Here is a 21,793-nt window from a genome sequence, read left to right as displayed (position 1 = left end):
ACAATACATTTGCTTGGCAACAACTACTAGTTCCAAATGAGAAATGTTTCATACATCATGCTGAAGAATCCTATGGAGATCATAAGCTCTCTGCCAAGTACTTATGTAATCTTTAGTTACAATAAAGGAAAACCATACAAATTATACCATTTTGAGATTAATTTTAAGTGCCACAGATGATATATGAAGTATTTAAAGACTACTCTTTAAATGCTAATATTTAATAAATCCTATTTGTTGACTTAATCTTTTGTACACATCTGTCCGCTTCCAACACCTTTGTCTAACTCCTAAATTCCCCAGAACAGAAACATGCAGTCTTGGGGTCCTGTGCCCCTTTAAGGGAACAAAATGCACTGAACTCCAGAGAAGCTGACTGCTCCTGAGTAACTCAGATTAATCACATATTAACTAACCTTAAATATATTGAACAGGCAATAACTTACAAATGTCAGTAGACAAATTAGACCCTATAAATAGTTCAAGATGGATAGGGATGGAGAAGAGCAAAGAAAGGATATATATACATACTCTTCCAAGAAGTGCTGCTGAGGTCCTATAATGGAGCCTGGGCGACATATTCTTATCCAAGCAATGGCTTCAGCATGTGTGAACTTGTAGTGCTTCATTATGTAACAGGCAATCAGTGTTCCTGTTCTCCCCAGGCCAGCTGCAGAAACACAAGTATCAACAGCCACACATGAAGGGATGAGCATTCCAGAATTATCAAATGAAAGTATGGGATGTAAGAAAACTTCCATGCAAAGTTATTCACCATATTAGTATTTGAAGAAATAATTTCTGATTCAGTGTCCCATTTATCACATAATTCTATTTCAATGCTGTAGATATAGGGACAAATCTTTCACACTTAGCAAAAGTTCATGTTTAAAAGAACACCGGTAACAGCGACCACTCGTGGCACTTGAAAAATTCTACTCTGACCTTTGTTTAAGAAAAAGGCCAATATTTTTTAAAATGCTGTGATCAGGCTGGATACCAGCTTCATATTTATAATACTAATAAAAAAACATAACCATAGCTCCTTTCAGAGGCCAGCAAAAGTACCTAAAAACCATGGTGCAAACAAACATCACATCTCAACAGAGAGCAACTCAGTGGGTTTTTCTTTTTGAATCAGTTTTGTTGTGAAACCAGCACATAAAACTATTCACTGCTATCTATATAAACAGCAATGACTGTTGACCAGTGTGTAATTTTAGACAACAATAGCTTAAAATAATTTAATCCATTGCCCAACAAATCCCAAACAAATCCTGTTTTTAAGGGGACAACAGAGACATAGAAAAATTAGCTTTTACTAACAGTAAAATCTCAAAATACAGAGTGCAGAGTGAGAATTAATCTCTTTCTAGCTCTGTGTGCCATCTACTAGTAAATTGCTTCCCCATTTAAATCTTATTCCCCACAAATACAATATTTGTAATTTACAATTACAAAATACAATACAATACAATTTACAAAATACAATATTTGTAATTTGTAAACCCTCACAGTAGCCTACTATTGTTTATACACCAACAATTATACAAATGGAAACTCTTCAAAGCAGCCAGACATCTCTGCTGACAATTTTATACACAACTACAAGCTCTTCACATTTAACCAGTAACTAACTGACTTTTTTGAAAGTGAAGATTTAGGTATGGTGAAGGTAGAAGTTCACACATAGTGAAGTCCCATAACTGTAGCTTGGCTGACAAGCTCTGAAGACTCATTTAAAAGGTGAAGTATTGATTTCATTTCTTTCCTCCAACATTCTGCTAATGCACAAACTTTCAATTACAGCCCTTCGCAATTAACTGTTCTATCTCATCTGAGACTAGCAGTTTCTAGTGTAATAGCTGTGCCCAGGATACCTCTGCAATATAACTCTGTTTAAGTAAAGACTGACTTAACTGCTATTAAACTCTGTAGAGGATTATTTAGATTGGTGTAAAAACTAAAAAGAACAAGATTGTTGATTTGCTTACTAAATATTCAGACAAAAGACCAAAAATACTTCAGTGTAGAAAGCACATCTCTAACTCACTACCAAGTATGTCATCCTTTAGCAGCTAAGTCTAACAACCTCCTGCTAATCAATAGCTTATACTCTTATTTAGCCAATTAGCAGATGCCCAGCTTATCAATGCCAGAACTTCTGGGTTCTAGCAACAACCTGTTGGCAAATAAATCTGTTTAACTTTGATATGCATATTTATTGTTCATGGGAAAATTATGAATAGTATTATTCTTGCTTCTGATCAGGCAAGACAGTCTCCACAATGTCCTTACACAACTCTAAACATAAATCAAGCTGAACCCTTAAAAGCCTTTGTTAATCTCTCTTGACTAAGCATGTTTTGTGTATTTTCTGGCTGGTTTGCTGAATTAGGCTGGTTTGAAATGCTGGCATCACAATAACTCACATCAACTTGAAATGTAGACTTCATACTCCACAGAAAAATGCAGAACAGTCAAAAAGCACAAAGAAAACCTTTTAGTGTTTTGCATTTCCTAGCTAATTATCATAATGCTGTGAAAGCATAATGCAAAAAAGAAACCAGCATCAACTAAATCTTGAGTTTCCAAGTCACATTAAGAAAACCCACAGAACAATGAACAACAGATTGTCAGTTCCTGCAAGTAACAGTGTAGGATGTAAGGGCTTCATATACACAGGAAAATACCAAATATTTGGCATATATTTAGTCAAGAACCATAAAGCATTATTACTCTCACAATCTGAGTGTACTTTAATGTTGTATTTCTGGGATAAACTCTATATATTTATACTTCTTTTGAATTTCAGTCTGAGAAATGGATGCATATACCTTTACAATGTACTGCAATGGCACCATCAGCATTTTCACAGATGTTCAGGAACCTCTGGACTATACTGTCACTTGGTGTGCTGCCATCGATGAAGAATAGATCATAATGCTCAAAACCAGCATCAGTAAAGCGTTTTGCCTCATAAATTTTTTTGTTTAGTCTTATGATTGATGTGACATTATGCTTCTTGAAATAGGGAAAGTAGGCTTCAGGTGCATGAAGAGGATAACCTATAAAAAATAAAGCCACAATCATTTAAGGTTTCATGAAGGTTCATGAAGTTCAAAATCCTACTAATCAAAAACTTTTTTGAATTATAAACACACTGATACTAAAAATGCTTTAATACTTTATTCAGAATAGAGATGTTAAATATTACAAAAAAACTGTCCAAAAAATGTTTATTAAAACCACTTTTATATAGAATTAGGAGTTAAAAAGTTAAAATAGGGTCTATAGAAAACACTATACTGTCTCCCATTAAGCCCCCATTCTTCTCTGCAAGGGGTATTTTTACATAAAGCTGGGGACATGTATGAAATCAGTGTTCCAGAACAGCTGTTTATCTAGAGTCAAGCTGCAAATCAAAGAATAAAAGCATGCTTGAAGAGGAAACACAGTTTATAAGGAAAAAACTGGTACTGCAGTTTATCCAGTCAAAAGATAAACTGCAGTACCAAAAATATTCCTGTCCTACTGGGAAGTAAGAGAGCTTTACTGCCTTGATTCTCAGTGGAGAGACAGAAGGATCCTCTAGATGAAGATGGGGGACAGGGAGGCAGGTCAATGACCAACCACAAGACAGCTGTTCAGGACAAGTCATATACAGATTAGTAAATACAATTCAAACCACAACATAAGGAGAAAAATGTACTTTGTAACGTACTTGCAATCACCTGGGAGAGGGTTATCTATAGTTTTGTAACTGGATTTTGAGTGCATTAATTTAATAATTTTCAGTTATACATGTTATAAATAAAATACAGGTTTTCCAAATTCCATGGAGCAATTTATTTAAATTTAGAAACGAATTCTGCAAGAAAGGGCTGCTACAATGATTGGGGAAGAAACCCAAACCAAAATATTTTCTTTCTAGATTTTGTTTACATTTTCAGTGGATTCTATGTAACCGGCAGCATTTCAGTCATAAAAGAAACATGAGAGAGCAAAGAAAAGCTTGGGGAGAGAAGGGAGATATTCAGAAAATATGCTCACATAAATGAAAGGACATGGCACAAATAATATAGTCAAATTCAGAAAAAAACTGGTGATAGAATTTTCCTTTTAGCTGGACCAAATCTCTACTTTCCTTCTGTCAGTCAAACAGTCAAATTTCTCTTGTTTTCATTCCACTAGAATCACATTCCCTAGGTTCTTCACTTCACCCCAAGTATCTTCAGTAGGAAAGGCAAGTTTATTTTAAAGGTCTTTCCTGGTCTGTGTTACAAAACCCTTAAAACAGTCTTCTGTGTTTGATGCAACTCACCTTTAATTCTGCACACTTACTGTATCAGGTGTCAGGTTCCCCGAGAACAATAAGTGACCTGAGTCTCTCAGGCACTTTGTCACAGGATGAAAAGTCACTGACTGTCAGAAGAATTGAAATTCTTCTGGCAAAGAAGAATTCCAAAACGTTTTGAATTAAATTGTTTGAGCATATATAAAATGCTCACTGGATAACTATTTCTGAAGATTAAAACTGATTTATAACCCTCTATTAATCTTCTGCTCATTTGCTGTGATGCTGGACATGCTGGAAAAATAAGATCATAGCACTGCATTATACATCATACCATTTTCAAGTTTGCTTTTTGGGTGTGGTCCACTAAAAGCCAAAAATTTTCCTGGAATAATCCAGTTGAAGTCACCATTTTCCACTCGCTACAAAAATTTCAGAAGAGAAAAACATTTTAGTATCTGTATATACAAGGTAAAAATAATTACTCAAGATTTTATTTTACTCTTTACTATGTTCTTGTTGCATTAAAACAAAACACTTGAAATGTAATTAACTAGCTTTACTATATGGCACAAATTAATCATAAGCTGCTTCTCAGAGCTATCTTAATGAAATGAAATGTAAAGAAAATTTGCTTAAGTTTTCCAATAAAAGCAGAAAGATCCTTTATGTAAGGTATTTCTCCTTGAGAAGGTTCATTGTTTCAGGACACCTATTACTAACACTGACAAATACCAAGATTCTTCTATGTTTTAATCAAAAGTTATGGAAAAGTGCTTCCTTGTGAGGCACTACCTAAAAAACCCAATTCACAGAAAACAAATTAAAAACCAATTAGCCTTCAAAACAATTACCCTTTGCCTGTAGAAAATGAAATTTACATATTGGCATAAGCTCTGATGAGGCAGTAATCACAGAATGAAAAGTGTAAATTAAATAAAGAGACTAGATTTTAATAAAACTTTGAAACTATGACATTTTGCATTTCTTGCTCACTTTTAAATGAAAACCTAAAAAGGCTCTTCAAATTCTGTCACTGCTGAAAATGAAAGCTTCTTTGGAAATATGTAATATGAACTGTAGTTCTAAACTGCCTTCTTTTCTTTCTTTAATTGAAGACTGTTCATTTCTCATTTGGCAATGCAGTTATTCTCAGCATGACTTTTAAGGACATGGCACTTGGTTCAGCTGCATTATTAAGCTTGTGTTTTTAGCTTTCAGCTCATGAGAACATCCTAATGAGTGAAAGGTTCTGATAATGGACATCACTGTAATCAATTCAGCAACTGTTTGCTTAGCTGAGCCCATTAGGCTCGCTCCTAATGTCCCTGCACAATGGAAACTCCTGGAAGTTGCCCAGGTTGCATAAGGACTAGAGAACCAACCTCAGTGCCAAGCCAGGACTCATGCCCCCCACTGGTATCACACACTGACATCTCTGCACCGCAGCACCCCTACTCCCTTTAGGGAAGATGTCCTGTTCAGTAAGCTAAAAATATTTTTGTATTTGTATCACCAGTTTTATTTGGGGATTAAGTTCTTTACAGTTACAGGAGTCATGATGAATAATTTCAATTTTTATCAATATGAACTACAGGTATCTCTGTCTATGTGTGTGTGTATATATATATATATTCTCAACACCACATGCAAACATCATTATTACTAAAAAAAACCCAATCAGTAATTTACTTTCAATCCAACAAAAGGGGAATTAGCTGCCTTGATAACATAGTAAGATGAAAGAACTGCAAACATTAAATAAAATTTCCTTTCAGCCTGCTCCATTTAAGTCGTATGCAACTTTTGTCAATATAACCACACATTTGAAGACCTAACATAGCAAAAACCTGTAACATTTAAAGTTTTTGAAATACAGCACGGGACATAACTAAACACAAAGCTGACCACGATGTGTGAAAAAAAAGAAGACATACCAAAAAATGGACAAAAAATTAAAGATGATTCCAAATTCTTGCTTCTTAAACTCAGCAAACAGCATACTATAAACGTCATTCACATGTATGTACTTTTCACACTCTAAAATAATGTTAAGCCTTAAACAAGATAATGGGATAGCTTTAGTCAATTATTTTAGGACTCTTTTTTAAGCAGACTAATGCCTACTATACGTACAGAATTCCAAACTACCATTTGTTTTTAGTTTTTCTTTTTGTACACAGAGTCAACCAAAAAGCAGCAATTTCATATTTTAAATTTCAGTTCTGTTCATTTAATTCTGCAAAGAGTATACCAATTTTTTTTACCTAATCATTATGGAACATTGCAGCATACAGAAATCCTTCTACAAATGCTTTCAAGTTTAGGGAAATAGGGAGATTTGTGGTAGAGACTGCCTACTGCAGACATCTACTGTATAGATGTGCTGTCAATTAACTTTCCCACTGTTTATTCCACTTCTGACTTCTCTTTCTTGAACTTTTATGAAGCATTTCAGTATGTACATTAAATACATACAGCTACAGGAAATGCTTTTAAAATGGATATTTTCAAACTTAGCACTGTTACTCTCATTCCTTCCAAATTTTCTGAAAATTGCAATAGAGGGGAAAAATATGGGAAGAATACTCGCTACACTAAAGCAACTCAAGTTTAAAAAGAGATTTAAATTTATATTCAAATATTTAGTACACCTCTAGTTTATAAATATTTCTCCTTAGCCAATACAACTGCAGGAATTTATAGGTGTTCCAAAGATTATGTCCAATAAACTAAATGATTGTCACTGATTCAGTAAAAACCCTTTCCTTTCGGTGAGATGTGGTATACAAAGACCATGCAACTCTTTTGGACCAGATGCATGTACACCTTCTGTGCCTGAGAGCTCCTCTGCACACAGCCCAGTCCACAGGTACAGCATGGCATATTTTTAAAGCTTCTCTAAAGCAATGTAGCTTGAGACAATTTTCTACTACCAGCAGATAAAGTTGTGCATGTTACAGAATCCTAGAAGCATTGAGAGCCAACCAGAGTATCTATGCCTAGGTGGTAATAAAGCTGGCAGAACAGTAAATGAGACCTGTTAGCTTTCTGGGACTTCATTAGGGAAATATTATAGCTGTACTTCCTTTACTAGAGCTCCATATAATGCATCCTTACTTAAAAAAATCCCTCAAGATCTGCTTAATCTAGGTAGCTATAAAAAAATCATCATATATTTAGGACAAACAGGAATGGAAGACAGAGCTAACAAGTGCTGGAAGAAAACATATTTTGTGGGTCAGCTGAGAAACCCTGGATTGTGTCCTGGGAGAAGGTTGAGAAAGCATGAGAGAGGTCCCAGAAGCCAGAAGGGCTACAAGAAAACATTAGATTTATGATATGATGCACTGAAATTGCAAGGATAGTAATCCTGCATGTTCTTCACCAAGAGCAGATAGGTTTCCATGTACATACCTTACATATGAACACTGGGTTTTACTTGAATTAGAACGTGTTTCCAGTGTGTTTTAAGTTGGGGGATACTGTATACTCTTGTTTTAGGTAACTCAAACACATTCAATGCATTATTAAATGTACAAACCTCATAGTGTTCATATTCATCCACATCAAATGTCTTAAAGTCAAAAAATCCATGCTGCAAGGCCTAAAAGGCAACAAGGTGTCAGTTTACACTGAAATACAATATACAATCTAATTTTATAATACTTTTTTGAGCAAAACTACATCCCTAAATGTTTGTGGTTGTGCTTTATTGAAGCTTTTACATTAAGAAAATATTACATTTGCACAGATTAACAACACAGACAACAAAAACTCCAACAATGTCACTGAACTCTAACAATGTAACTGAAACATGTTAGGCTCAGTATTTCCCCTCCAAAGACATGAGGATGGGACACAAAGTTGTTGCATATCACTTAAATCGTAACATTGATTCTCCACACCCCACCATGTGGGAGTTTTTTTTCTGTAAGGCAGAAGACAAGTTAAAAAGCAATTCCCTTTTTGTCATGCACTTATTTAATGATTCCTATGCCAAACATATTTTCATGCAGCTGGACATAACAAAACATTTAACACTCGAGAGTTTTTTTTATTTTCTGCACTTAGTATGATACTCTGGTTATACCATCATAATACCTAGGCAAAACAGCATATACAGAATGCAGTGCCATGTATAATCACTATTTTATTATTTCTTCTAACACACATTTCACAGGTACAATAAAGCCCACTAGACTACATTAGACAGTATTTATTACAGAACTGAAAGAAGTTTTATATTCGATTGCCATATTATTATTAATTATGCCACTTCTGAACTGAAGATTTGTATATAATAACCATATTGAACCATATTCAATTCTATGAATATGAAATTCATAGCCAAAATTTATTCCAAATGGGTGGAAGACATTGCTGCAGCATGTATTTATACTGAACCTATTGCATTTTGAGAAATACAAGTATTGCACAAAATTCTGGAATTAAGGTGTGATAAGAACACATCACATATCTATGATTCAAAACCAATTATCATCAGACTGCCATTCTTTGCTACATACTGAGCACCTTTTTAGGACAAATGAAAAATAGCTTTGTTATAGACAAGATAATTTTTTTATCTTGTTCAGTGACTGGACCTGTTATGAAACCTAAGATACTGAGAGGTTTGTCTGAACAGCTGATTTTGAAAAATGTATTTCATTGAAGCATGGTTGGCTGGTGCACTCTGGAACTTGCAGGCCCCCTGAATTACATGTATATGACACACACACATACAAACACCAAATTTATCCAGGTAAATTAAGACTACTTTCAATTAAAGTATACATTTTCTGCCCAAAGTGTTTTAACCTCTGTAAGTGAACTACACAAAAATTCAATAATAAATTTTATGAGAACAAAGGAGGAAAAACTGATTCTCACCGTCCTTTTGATGTATTAGCTGCAGATAAATTACAGTGACTGCACTGACTACTTCAGATCTTCAGGATCCGTAGAATGCCTCACAAATTACAGTCTTTCTGGTAAATGACAGCTCCTTTCCCACCCCCACAGAACTAAAAATATTAAGCTTGATCTCTCTTTTTCCAATTTTTAAAAAATACTTGTTTTGCCATGCTTTTAAGAATTACAGGTGGTCTATAAAGCATCTGTACAGAATTGTTCCTATAGCTTGCTCCCTTCATCAAGGCCAATGGAAATGAACAAAATTTAAATGTCACCAATTAGAAAATTTAAAAAAAATTAAAAAAAAATCCCAATACTGGAACTTAGTATTTCAGGACTACTTAAAATGACAAATCAAACCACTAATAAGACACATTAGTTTTCACTGGTGTTAAACAATTTTGAAAAGATCAAACACTGAACCAAGTGTTTCGGGGAAAGCTGGGGCCAAGTACCTGCAAAAACTGTTCTGATTAAATCACATAAATACTTAGGTATCTGTTTCACTTGACTCCATCAACCTGTCATTCCCTCTCATCAATGGTTATAAATGATCAGATTTAAACAATGTATATAAATACATACATTCATCTATCTATATATATAGATATATATACACATACACACATGATATATACATGTATCTTAAATATCTATATATACACATTTTTTATATATATATATAAATCAGATATAAAGGATTGGATTTAAATGCAGACCTAGCACAGTGTCTTGCATTAAGAGCTGTTCCCAGCCAGGCCTGGTGCATTCCAATTCATGAGGTGAAGTTCAAAAAGCTGCCAAAGGCCAGGCTAGACAGGTCAAAGTGCAGCCTTCCTCAGCCAACAGTACTCAAACACAGGCCTCAGTAACTTAGGCTTCATCACTACTCATTCACAGAGTCTGCTCTGAAACCATGTTTTATAATCTATTTTATATTAATATTAATATATATGTATTTATAAGCTCTTTTAACAGTATTTTTCTTCATGTTTTAAAAATGAATTTAAACCTGTTTTGCAAGGAAAAAAATGTTGTTACCTTATTTACTCCCTGTAAACAGTCCAAGATCGTAAGATTGTATGTGCAGTTCCCAAATGAAGCATCCCTATAGATTTAATACAGATGAATTTAATATACACAGAATTATTTTAAAAACCAGGGAAAAAATATATTCAAGCTATTCAATCCCCTTTGAGAACTCTGAATTAAAGTTCAAAGACATCTTTTTAGAAGCTTGTTCAGGCTAAAGTACTCCCCTGCCCAAGATGTAGCTCAGACTAAATGCAGTTAGATATTGCAAGCTACTTTAGGTGCATATTTTACATCAGGTAACTACATACTCTTTACAAAATTATTTATGCTATCCTAGAACATGAAGGTTTGCATCCTCTCAAAGATAGAAGCAAATAAAGTACCATTTAACCATTATTCAAGTCTTAATTGAGTGACACTAACAGGCAGGCAAATAAGACTACTAGCTTGGAATTAATTTACAGGCTTTCATTTTGATGCCCCATTACAGATATGATTAAAAGTTATCCCAATATAATTAACTTTAAAATTACTTAACCTTCGTTTACCACATGAAAATTACAACTTGTATGTAAAAGATGAAGTGAGATTCACCACCAAAAAAATGCATTGTGGAAAAATTAAGAACTACTTTTTAAGTGTGCTTCAGATCACTCTGATTTTAACAAAACTCTGCCTGAGCAGATTATTTCCTTACTACTCTTTAAGGAAATCTTTTATAGCTGTTTTCTTAGCTACCTTAGAGTCTTAAGAACTGCAATTTATCAGAACAGTAAAATTTTATGTTCAGACAGATACATATATAATCTCTAATTTATTCAAAATTTCAATTTAATTGAAAACTTTCCTTTTTTGATAAAACTTGCTATAAGTAGTATGAAGTTTTTCATATGCTCTTTCAGTTCTCAAGTACTTTAAGAGAAGAAAATTCACCCCTGTTCTTTAAGAGCAGAATAAGTTTAGCAGTTTTGAGCAAGCAGTGCTTGTAGAAAATGATTTTAAGAAAATTAAAAGCTACTATTTTGGTAGTGTCATATTGCAGACAGGCCAATCTAAAAAGGCTTTCAAATTATTACATTATTAAAACACTCTTAACCATAATGTTTTGGAATGGTAACTTTGAAATGTGTATGAATCTTCCCTTTTCAAATCCAACAGAGTTTTAAAAATGAGAAGCCACAAAGCATTTTCATTACATGGAAAAAGCAGAACATATCAAACTCAATATATGAATTTTGCAGACAATACATTTTTGACTGATAATGGATTAACATTAATATTTTGAATATCACATGATAACAGATCATTTTAGCACAAAATTATTTTAGCAAACAAAAATGTCTTTTGAGCAAAAAAATTAATGGCCCCAATGGGAGCACATACATAGCAGAAAGGGTTTAAAATCTGTACCAGTTTTCTGGAGGGGCTGATAAAAATAAAATCCAAACAAATGGAAACTGCAAAATTATATGTTTAGAGAAATATGAACAGAAGATATGGCCATAGAAGACAGGTTCTATTTTATATTTTATTTTGCTGTAAGAAGAATAACTTCTATTTTATCTGTATATATAATTACTTCTTTGGCTGATAAGGCATCTAATAGTGCTGTACATAAAAACTATGCTGGGGGAAAAGAAACACATAATCCCTAATCCATTAATAAGGAATACTATGAAAGAGGGAGGGAGGATGGTGAAGCTGACCTAGATGTACAATTCCAGGTGTACAATATTCTCAGCTACAGTTCCTACAGCCAGCTGTTACCAGTGACCTGCAAACAGATGCTGGCAGCTAACATGAATTGCCTCCAGCGTCCTTGTCTCAAATGTCTCATTTCTGCCGATGTGCACCTGACTAAAGTAGGTTGCTGATTGCGTTTTATTACAGTATTCTTCCAGTTTTATATGCCCAAATGAATCGCCAGCTTACTTTTCAAACAGTGACAGAACTCCATTCACTTTCAAAATGAGAAAAAATATAAGTATTTCTAAGAGATACAGATTCAATATGAATCTGAGCTGGCATTACAGAGCTGCATATCCCACATCCGATTTCACAGTTGTTGTAGCTGACCTCATTACTGCATAATGCTTTCCCTCTCCCCAAACCTCTAAATACTGTCAATAACAAAACAGTTTGTTTCCCCAGCATTTGCCAATAAAGAAACAACCCCCAGAAGCTATAAACCAAAATCCATCTTTGAAATTCACATCATTATTTAGAAACTGAACATAGTAATATTAAAATATATTTGTTTTTTCATCAATACAGAGTAGTTTGAGGTAAAAAATCTGAAACTGCTTCTCAGTAGGTAACTGGTATTCATGACAATTTGAAATGGTGTTAGCACTGCTTTTTAAATGGAAGTGAGAAGACACAGTATAAGATCTTCAAGAGACTAGAGCGTCACCAAGTGACAGTGAATCAGCCAAAAATAAGACAAAAGTGTCTCAAAGACAGTAGTGCCTTATCCTGCCAAGTTATCTTTAGCTTTTCTATTATAAAAACAAAACAAACAAATTTCCATTAATTTTGTAAGAGAACTGATCTGATTTTTTTCCACCCCTGAATTGTATTTGCTGAAGCTGTCTTTAAATGAAGTACCAGCTGAAGACCTAAGCTGATTAGGGCTTTTTGAGGTCACTGAGCTACATGAAAGTAGATCAGTTTCCCAGTGATCACTTCATGTAAACCCACCTCAATACTCCACAAAGAATCTGACAGCCTACAGCTTTTCCCTATCAAAGCTGTCTGGTTTTTTCTTTTCAAATAGAGGACTCTTCAGGTATCAAATTAACAAATTTGCTAAACAGTCCAGTTGTAACACTGAACTGATCATTGCTCACTAATAAACTCTTAAACAGTTTAATTCAAACAGAGATGACCTATACCACAGAAGTTACGTAAGTTCCAGGCTGCAAGAATAAACTCAAGTCAATAAATACTGAACAGCAATAATTAGTATCTCCACATTATTTCCTTCATAGACCTTAGAACATGTGTAAAGAGGTAAGGCATTTGGGTTATGCTTTTAATTGTACGTAAGAGTTATTTTAGTCCTTTTGCAAAGCACTAAAGGTGTGGAAAGAGTGCAAACTTCCTCATATCACCAACTTCTTTCCTTATAGTATAGCCTGATGCCAAGCAGACACAGTACCTAAGGCAGAGCTACTGCTTCCAGCACAGGTTCAATTGCTTGAGGCTCTGTACTATGCTACATTTTGCAATAGAGACAGTCCAAATGTCTTGAAACATGGTGGGGGGAGGGGGGAATATCTCAAAGGCCTTGAAAAACCAGGGAGGATGAATAAATTGCTTTCCCATTTCCAGCTAATCTAGATGGTCCCACTGCAGGCCCTCATCAGATCCTGCCCTTCTCTCAGCACCAGTAATTCTTGAAGTTCTTGTGTGTACCCATCTCTACCTATAAATTCAACACCCAAACAGCCCCTCCCTATCAGACTTCCCATTTCTCATCTAGCTTCTTTTCTTATCACAATCCTTCTGTTTATTTCCTCACTGCTCTTTGTCTCCCCTCCAGTACAGCCAGATTACACACCCATCTTCCCCAGCAGGACAAGCTACACTGCAGGTAACAGAATCTGCTTAGGCTCTAATCCAGAGCCACGACCTGACATAGTCAAAAGCAGAGCCAAAAGAAATGTAAATGCTTTCCAGCCCCACACCATGCAAAAAAGAATGCTCAAAAAATCAGGATGTTTAATTCTTCTAGCAAAAGCTGCTAACATTGTATTCCTTCTAGAGACAAAAAGGCCTAAGAAAAATGTCTCCCTCTAATGTTGCCAAAGCTTTGAGTTAAAAAACCTCAAATGAAGCAACAAAAGCCCAAACATTTACCAGATCCCGTCCCACAGCAGACAAAATCTACCACAAAAACACTAATTGTCAAAGGCTTTAGTTGCAGACAATCATCTCTTTAACAGCAACCTGGGGCTTAAAACACATGGAAAAAGACTGCAAACTAATGTTTCAGAATATCCTACTCTATGAATTTATTGCCGTCTTCTCCTGAAGCTGACAAATGCAATTCAGCAATTATTCTTTTGTAGGCATTTTTCCAACTCAGACAGCAAAACCCGAGCTGTCCCTTGGCTGGACTTTGCCTTCTTCAATGTTTTTGCATAGCATACTCTTCCCAGTGAAACGCAAAAAGCTTTTTTGTATATAATATGAAATTATCCCCAGAAAGTCTTGCTGTTTCTTCTATTTTTTTGATCCCTCCTTTCACCATTCTAGAGTAGCTAACTATTCTATTGTGGAATAAAATTTCATTAACCCAAACTCACAAGGATTATATATGAATAATCAATTAACACTTAACAGGAAATTGTTTTGTGTCATTAAATTTGTTACCGTGGTTCCAATCAGCCTCACAAGAAATCACAGAGACAATTACTTTCACTAGTCCTTACCAGTCAAGCAGAAAGAGCATTTTCTTATCATTGCTACTACAATCAATATCAGTATTATAAGGAATTAATTGCAAAGCAAGACTCTATAGTCTTTGATTGCAGCAAACAGGGTCCTGTAAGACTGTTCTGCAAACACACTATTCCTCCCAAGTTTTCCTATAATTTTGGGATATGACAACTGAGTTTCTTCACTTTGTCAAAACCTCTTTTCTACCCACCTATATTTTCACCTTGGCAGGGGTGAGACAAACAAAGACATTCAATTTACTACAATTTCAAACAGCAGATTACTTTAACTGGTCAACAAGACACAGCTATTCAGCTATGGGGTGTGATCAGAAGTATCCCAGGATCCTGAGGGGACTGGCTGGTGTTGTTGTAAGGCCGTTCTCCACCATATTTGAAAAGTCACAGCAAACAGGCCCAGTCCCCAGTGACTGGAAAAAGGGAAACATCACTCCTATTTTTAGAAAGGGTAGAAAGGGAGAGCCAAAGAACTGCAGGCTGGTGAGCACCACCTCTGTGCCTGGAAAAATCATGGAGCAGATCCTCATGGAAGTAATGCTAAGACACATGCAAGACATTGTTTAATGTAGATCATGACCCCTGTATCTTACACAGAATTTGGAGATGTTAAAAAACACTGACATGCTTAAAGTAACTGGTACTTTTAATGCATTGTACCAAGTATCTTTTTTTTTTAAATTTTTATATTTTTTATAATTTTTTATAATTTTTATATTTTATATATATTTTATTTTATTTAAAGTATTTTAATTTAGAAAAAAAATATGGATACCAATAGCTCAGTAAACTTCTTGGGCTCTGGAGAGCTATCAATGACCAGGTCAGCGTACAAATTCTCTGCCAATAAAAGCTAATACTGATTTAATACCTTTTTTTAAAATGTAGCTGATGGTTTAAGATTTCATAGTCAAACTAGTCTTGACATAAAAAAATCTACCACCCCAACAGTTTACACTGCATCTGGCTTCTGTGCAAAGTATGAAAAGAGACAATCTGATCTTCCTTTGCTGAGTGGCTGAAGAATCAGAGGAATTTGATATAGACAACGTAGGTCTACATTTACAAATGCATTGGCTGACAGTGAACATTACTTGCAAAATGCTGATTCCTCTAAAAGAGGATATTGACCTTCTTGAAGTTGACTTTTATTGCCAGCGTTTGCATAAGAATACCATGAGGTATTCTCATTCACAAAGCGTAAGGCCATTTGATAGCCCACACGTGAAAAATATTTAGAAGTCTCTATTAGATAGGCATGACAGCTAAAATTCCTTAGATTCAAGCCTCAATGTGACCTTAGGAGAATAAAGACAGATTGATAGAAACTATGATTCAGTGAAAACATTCCGTGACCTTAGCATCAGTACCCGTTCTGTAAAATAGAGAGAATATAACAGAATAAAACCCCCTTCAATCCTGTAAGCCTCACTAGCTAGGGACTAGGTAATTTCAAATATTTTAATGACTTCCAAATAGTAGAACAAGATACATTATGAAGAAAAGGTTTAAGTGCTAAATCACAAACAAACTAAGAACTATTTTCACAACCTGACAGTTTGGTAGACTGAGTTTTAAGTAAGACTTATATCAATCTAAATGATTTATTATTCCCCACAAACAGCAACTAATTACATGAGGTGCAAAAAAATTTTTTTCTGGAGATCAGTCATTTTGATACAATACCTGTATCAGACATGAAACACCTTTTTGGGAAGCAATCTAAACCCCAAATTTTTAGCATATTTCAAAACTGAGAAGGTAGTCTCATTTCTTATGTTTACATACCTAAATGGAAGATATGGTGGATTAGATCCAGATAAAAGCATCCTGTAAGCTTCTTCTGGTGTTTTCTTCAAGTATATAACCTAAAAAGGATGGGGGAAGAGGGTGGGAAAAAAAAAAAAAAAAATCAGCCCTGCACCTGGCAAAGTCTTTAACCAGATAGCAACTTCCTCCAGCACACTAAACTCCTAAGAATGCATGTGATATTCCTTCATGACATACATAGATCAGAAAAAGGCATGTCTATACAAAGAAAAGATTCAGATATCAACAGAAACAATCTGTTGTTGAATATCTGTTTGGTGTCAATCCCTGACTTAAAAAAAACAAAATTGGAAAAAAGTCACATACTTGCTACAACTGAGAGACTGGAATGTTGCATGAATTATTGCAAAATGGCTTACATTTAAAGCCTAAACTCTTGCTTACAGACAGAAGATCCTTAGAGGGTAGCTCAGAGAACTTAATGAAAAAGGTGAGTTTCCATCTTATCAAGGAACTGTGAATCTGAACTAGGGGCAAATTTGTACCACATTTTTTCCCAATACTGCAGGTTTTATTTGACAGAAGTTCTGGCCCTTCAAAGCTGTGTCTGCTCAAAAACATGCATACATGACACTTGGAACTAAACACTAGTCATTGTCTGTTCACACGGCTCATAAAGGCTCATAATAAAGACACCAAGGGGAAACAGAAAAAAGATATTGAGAACACAAAATGAAAGAGGAGAGGGAAAGAAAGACTGAACAAGGTCCTGAAAAAATCAAAAGTATCTCAGATGTCAGGAGGAAGGATAATGAAAACATTACAGTATGTCTTCAGCACCTAAAATGTAGTGAATTCCATTAAGAAAAAAATCAAGGAGACATTTTCTGACTCATCTGTATCAATGAAAAGTCAGCAACCAAAATTAAGCTTCATTTTTAATCTAATATGACAAATCTTCAGAGTGCTTTCATTCTACAACATACACAAATTAAAAAAACCACCCTAACAACCCAAAAAGCCCTTTGTGAATAATTTGGATAAAACAAATTTATCCATTTGAATAAACTGGCTAACAGAACTGGTATCTAAAAAGCAATGTAAAAGCTTAAAAACTTACTTTACAGATAGTAAATATTCTCTTAGATTTTTTATATTTAGGATTTTTTTTTTTTTTTGTCAAGGGACAAGGTTTTCTTCCCTTTCCCCACTGTCATTGCTGTAACTCTGTGTGCACCACTACTTGTAAAACCTAGATTCAATAAATACTGAACATGAAATATTTTTTTCTCTGACATTTTCATTTTTATGTTCTCAACCTTCTGAGAAGGGGCCTTCTGAGGCCCCACAGTTAGGCCATTACACAGGCACAAGTCATGTAGCAACACTGGCCCCATGTACTCGCTGTCAAGAAAACTCATATCGTATTTCCTAAAAAGCTTACAGAACAAAAAGGGAATCAGAATTTTTCAAGTCCACCTTTACACTTAATCCCCACAATATTTCAAATGCAATTAGGATTCATGTTTTTCCCACCTGCAATTTACAAATCAGAAGGGTACAGAACAGATCCCCTCTAGAGCTGCTTAGATTACCAACAAACAAACCCTTCATGTTTCAAGTAGGGCTGAGTTGTCCAATTTGACTTTTTAAATTAGGAAAAAAACACTCCTGCAAGCAAATAACTGGGCATGCCAGTAGTTTGCTATTACCCAGTCATTATTATATATTAATAAAAACAACAAACTTAAGAACTTAACAGCTTTTTTCTCTCATCAGCATTACAGAAATCTAATAAAAGATATTACTACCAAAATACACACTTAGAGGAATCATAAGTAATATGTCCAGTCCATCTGCTACATAAAAGGGAAAGGAACAGGAACCTGAATAAATAAACCAAACCTCCTCAATTAACTTTCAAACACCAGCAGAGCTGTGGCACACTGTCTATTAACCTGGGTAGGCTATGAAAATTAAATGAGAAAATAAATCAATTCAATAATTACTATGCCTCTGGTTTAGTAACTTTAGGAAGGCTGTGGGAAAAAAAATCTTTTCTCCTTCCCAGTCTGAATCTCACTGATGACATGAGAAGCAATTCATCCTAACGTAGGATTAGAGGAAAGTGATTTGGATTTTCAACATTCAAGAAAATGGTATTCTATGGAAAAACATGCAAGGATCTGCCAAAGTCATTCCCTGTGTAGTAAAATAAACTGAATTAAGGGATGAGGACCAGATTTCCCTAAAACTCATACAACAATGTTTTCAAAGACAGCTTAGAGACAATTGAAAAGACCATCTGCCCACCTCTCTAAAGAAGCACCCCTTGAGAAGCCATTTTACACACAGGGGAAGTCCCTTAAGGAAGGTTAAAGTATCCATGTGATCAAAAATACTTACAGCATATGCACCTATTAAAAACGCTGCATTCGCTCGCTTCCGCTGGTCAAAACTGGTGTAGTACACAATCCTCTTTCTTGATAGACTAAAATACTGTTTAAAAAAAAATAAACAAACAAAATAGCATATTTACTAAGAAAAGAATATGCTTTAAGAATACTGTAGCAAAATCACTTTTCCAAAACTGCAAAAGAAGTCAGAGAAAATTCTTATCAAGTGGTTCTTAAAATTAAAGAAGAAAAAATTACCGATACTCTGATACCGAACAATCTTCTTATATCACAGATAAATAAGAGTGCAGGGAAATAGCCACTGTTTCTGGGCAAATCTCTTGGTTAGCTATACAAAACCATGCTATAAAGTGGAGCTGAACCATATCTTCAATATAAAAAATCGGATTTTTCCTCCCCAAGTTTAAATATTTGAAACACTAGTTTATGAACACTGTTTAAGGACATTGAAATTTTCAAATTAAAATATCCTCCTGTACATTAAACCTCTTTAGCACATAACTCCGTGGAGAAAACAAAAGAAAAACTCAAGCAATCAACTTTACAGCCATTTTCTAAGTTAAACACTTCCATCTATACCTCTTTAAAATGGGGTGACGGACATCTTTAGAAACCTTCAACAGCAAGAATTAAAAAGGAAAAGAAAAAAATGTAGAGGAGAAAAGCCTGAAGGAAAGGCTAGGCAAAGACAAAACTAATTACACTCACAATTCTTCTTTCTTTATGAGGAAGCCTGTGTCAGAATCCCGTGGACAAACCTCCCATTGAAAACAAAATCAACAAGCACCAGAAAAGAACAATAATGACAAGCTGCAGCAAAACTAGTTAAAGCCAGAGAGAGACAATACTGCCACTTAAAAATGGTGTTGAAAAATGTACTGCATTAACAATCTTTAAAACTTCATTAATTGCCACATTTCCATTATAGTCTGCTACACCATAGCATGTTTTTCCAGACAGATTTTTACAATATCCTTACACTTTTGAGGAAGTCATCAACAGATATATTAGATTCTGTTTCTAAATATTTGAAATGTTTTTCTATTTTTAAGTTTCATGTTCTATAAAATGTCCTAATACCAGTGCCATTGTTACCCAACTTCAGGTTTTTAACTCTTGATATTTGGCATGGGGAGATAAGGTAACTGCTGCAGAACAGCATTTCATTTGTAGTGCCAACTGTATTTCACTTCCAGAAATCTGTCAATGTCAAATCTCATCTCAAAACTTACTGCAAATTTTAGAACAGTTTTAACCACCAAATCAAATTAAAAAAAAAAAAAAAAAAAAAAAATCAAACAGCCGATCAACTTGGGAGAAAACTGATGTAGGTACCACAGTGAGTTTCTTACTCCCACCTCCCAGAGAAGCAGCACCTTTAGTCGCAGTTCTAACTGTACCTTCCAGTCTGATCTTACAAGCCACAACTTCCAGAGGTGGAAGGAGTGAGAGTTAATGTGACTGAGTGTAAAACAGGACTGTAATTCCTGAAATAGCTGGTTGCTGTAGACTGGAAGAGGTTGCATCTTGAGGCCAACAGCAGCATCTCTCTCAGTGTATATGCAAACATACAAGGCACAAGTTGTTACTTAATTAGTGAAGCATTCAATTATTATTAAAACTTGACAAAATGAATCCCAGTACTTTAAGATTCCTCCCTTATTCCCCCTCCTCAATTTTTTAATTTTAGTGTTCTCTAACTGCAATTCCACCCATGATGTGTAGGTGGGATAAGATTACAGTAGTTATGCAACAGTGACAGAACTTCAATTATAACTTATTGACTACTACTTATTTTAAAGCAAAGTTCTTTGCAGCAGTTTACAGTTCACCTAAAACATTATTTTAAACTGCAAAGCTAGCTAGTGAGAAGGAAGTTCAATGTAGAAAGACCACATTTCTTGAAGATTTTATTTCATAGAATGGATTTTTTTTAATCATATGAATATATCAAGTCATTCAAATTTTAAGACACTTTTGTACCCAAAGTAGCCATAATCTGAGGCTTCCAGAATATTAAGATGAAAACAACGGATCAGTTTTATTGCATCATTTTCAAAATGTAAGGGTTTAATCCTTATTATATGAAATATTTAAATGTGTTTTAAATCCTGACTAAAGCTTTAACAAATTTAACGAAATTGAAAACTGATATTAATGCCTTATAGCATAGCAAGCAGTGGAACACAGCAGCACAATTTAAGTCTTCAGAAAACATATAAAACAAATAACTGTTTTTACTTGCACACTAGTTACAGAAAATTAAGTTTTACAGTACGTGTTTGCTGAAACATCAATGCAGTGCATCTGTTAACATTAACATGCAATTTGTCAACTCAGTGCACTTTCATTATGAAAACTAAGCTATATGAACTATTTTTTAAAAAATACTGATTTTATGACCATATTTAGTAAGCTATTTCTACTCCTCTGGCCAGGTTCAACGATGAGCTTTCACAACAGTTCTGGGAGATTATACTGTTTTTACAGCTCCAGAGCTCCACCTGAATAGATCAGAGCTTTAGTTCCCTTAGGCACTGCAGAACTCTGAAAAATCAGGAATGTTTCAACAAGGAATTTTTCAATACAGTTTATTTAGGCAATAACTACAGTTGCAGATAACAGTTGCCAATAATTTTTTTTTCCACAACAAAACTAAGGTGCACACACTATGAAGTACTAAAAATATTCTTTAGCAGTGATAAAATTTTATCAGTTTCACACATCATTAAAAGATAAATTTTAACAGCATAACATAACAGTGTCGGTCAAGGTATATCCCAGAGGAACATACTGATAGACAATCTTGTGAATTAAAAGCAGAAGTTACACAGAAAGTGCAGAAGTCTTTGCTTTAGTTAATAAAACAAATACATAAGATGTATGAGAGGGTCATA

At 34.7% G+C, this 21,793-nt stretch overlaps 1 protein-coding gene across 5 annotated transcripts in view; it reads right to left on the bottom strand.

The window, feature by feature from the left end:
* CDC14A (cell division cycle 14A) overlaps positions 1–21,793 on the bottom strand; it is a 53,963-nt gene that overhangs the window by 16,803 nt on the left and 15,367 nt on the right. For 4 of the 5 annotated variants that reach the window (XM_088060273.1, XM_088060270.1, XM_005520942.3 and 1 more), the window contains 7 exons: positions 18,886–18,978; positions 16,498–16,577; positions 10,256–10,322; positions 7,842–7,904; positions 4,632–4,719; positions 2,838–3,068; positions 532–670 (listed from right to left, as the gene is read on the bottom strand). In XM_088060273.1, the coding sequence (XP_087916399.1) occupies positions 532–670; positions 2,838–3,068; positions 4,632–4,719; positions 7,842–7,904; positions 10,256–10,322; positions 16,498–16,577; positions 18,886–18,978 (761 nt within the window). The remainder of the gene's footprint in view (positions 1–531; positions 671–2,837; positions 3,069–4,631; positions 4,720–7,841; positions 7,905–10,255; positions 10,323–16,497; positions 16,578–18,885; positions 18,979–21,793) is intronic. The other variant, XM_088060271.1, reaches the window with a different exon arrangement.

This window comes from Pseudopodoces humilis, chromosome 10 (assembly GCF_049639895.1).
Source record: "Pseudopodoces humilis isolate 2021_Gansu_Grassland_sample_001 chromosome 10, ASM4963989v1, whole genome shotgun sequence".
Classification (NCBI taxonomy): domain Eukaryota; kingdom Metazoa; phylum Chordata; class Aves; order Passeriformes; family Paridae; genus Pseudopodoces; species Pseudopodoces humilis.
The sequence above is the reverse complement of the archived record's forward strand: the minus strand, read 5'-3'. Positions and strand labels throughout refer to the sequence as shown.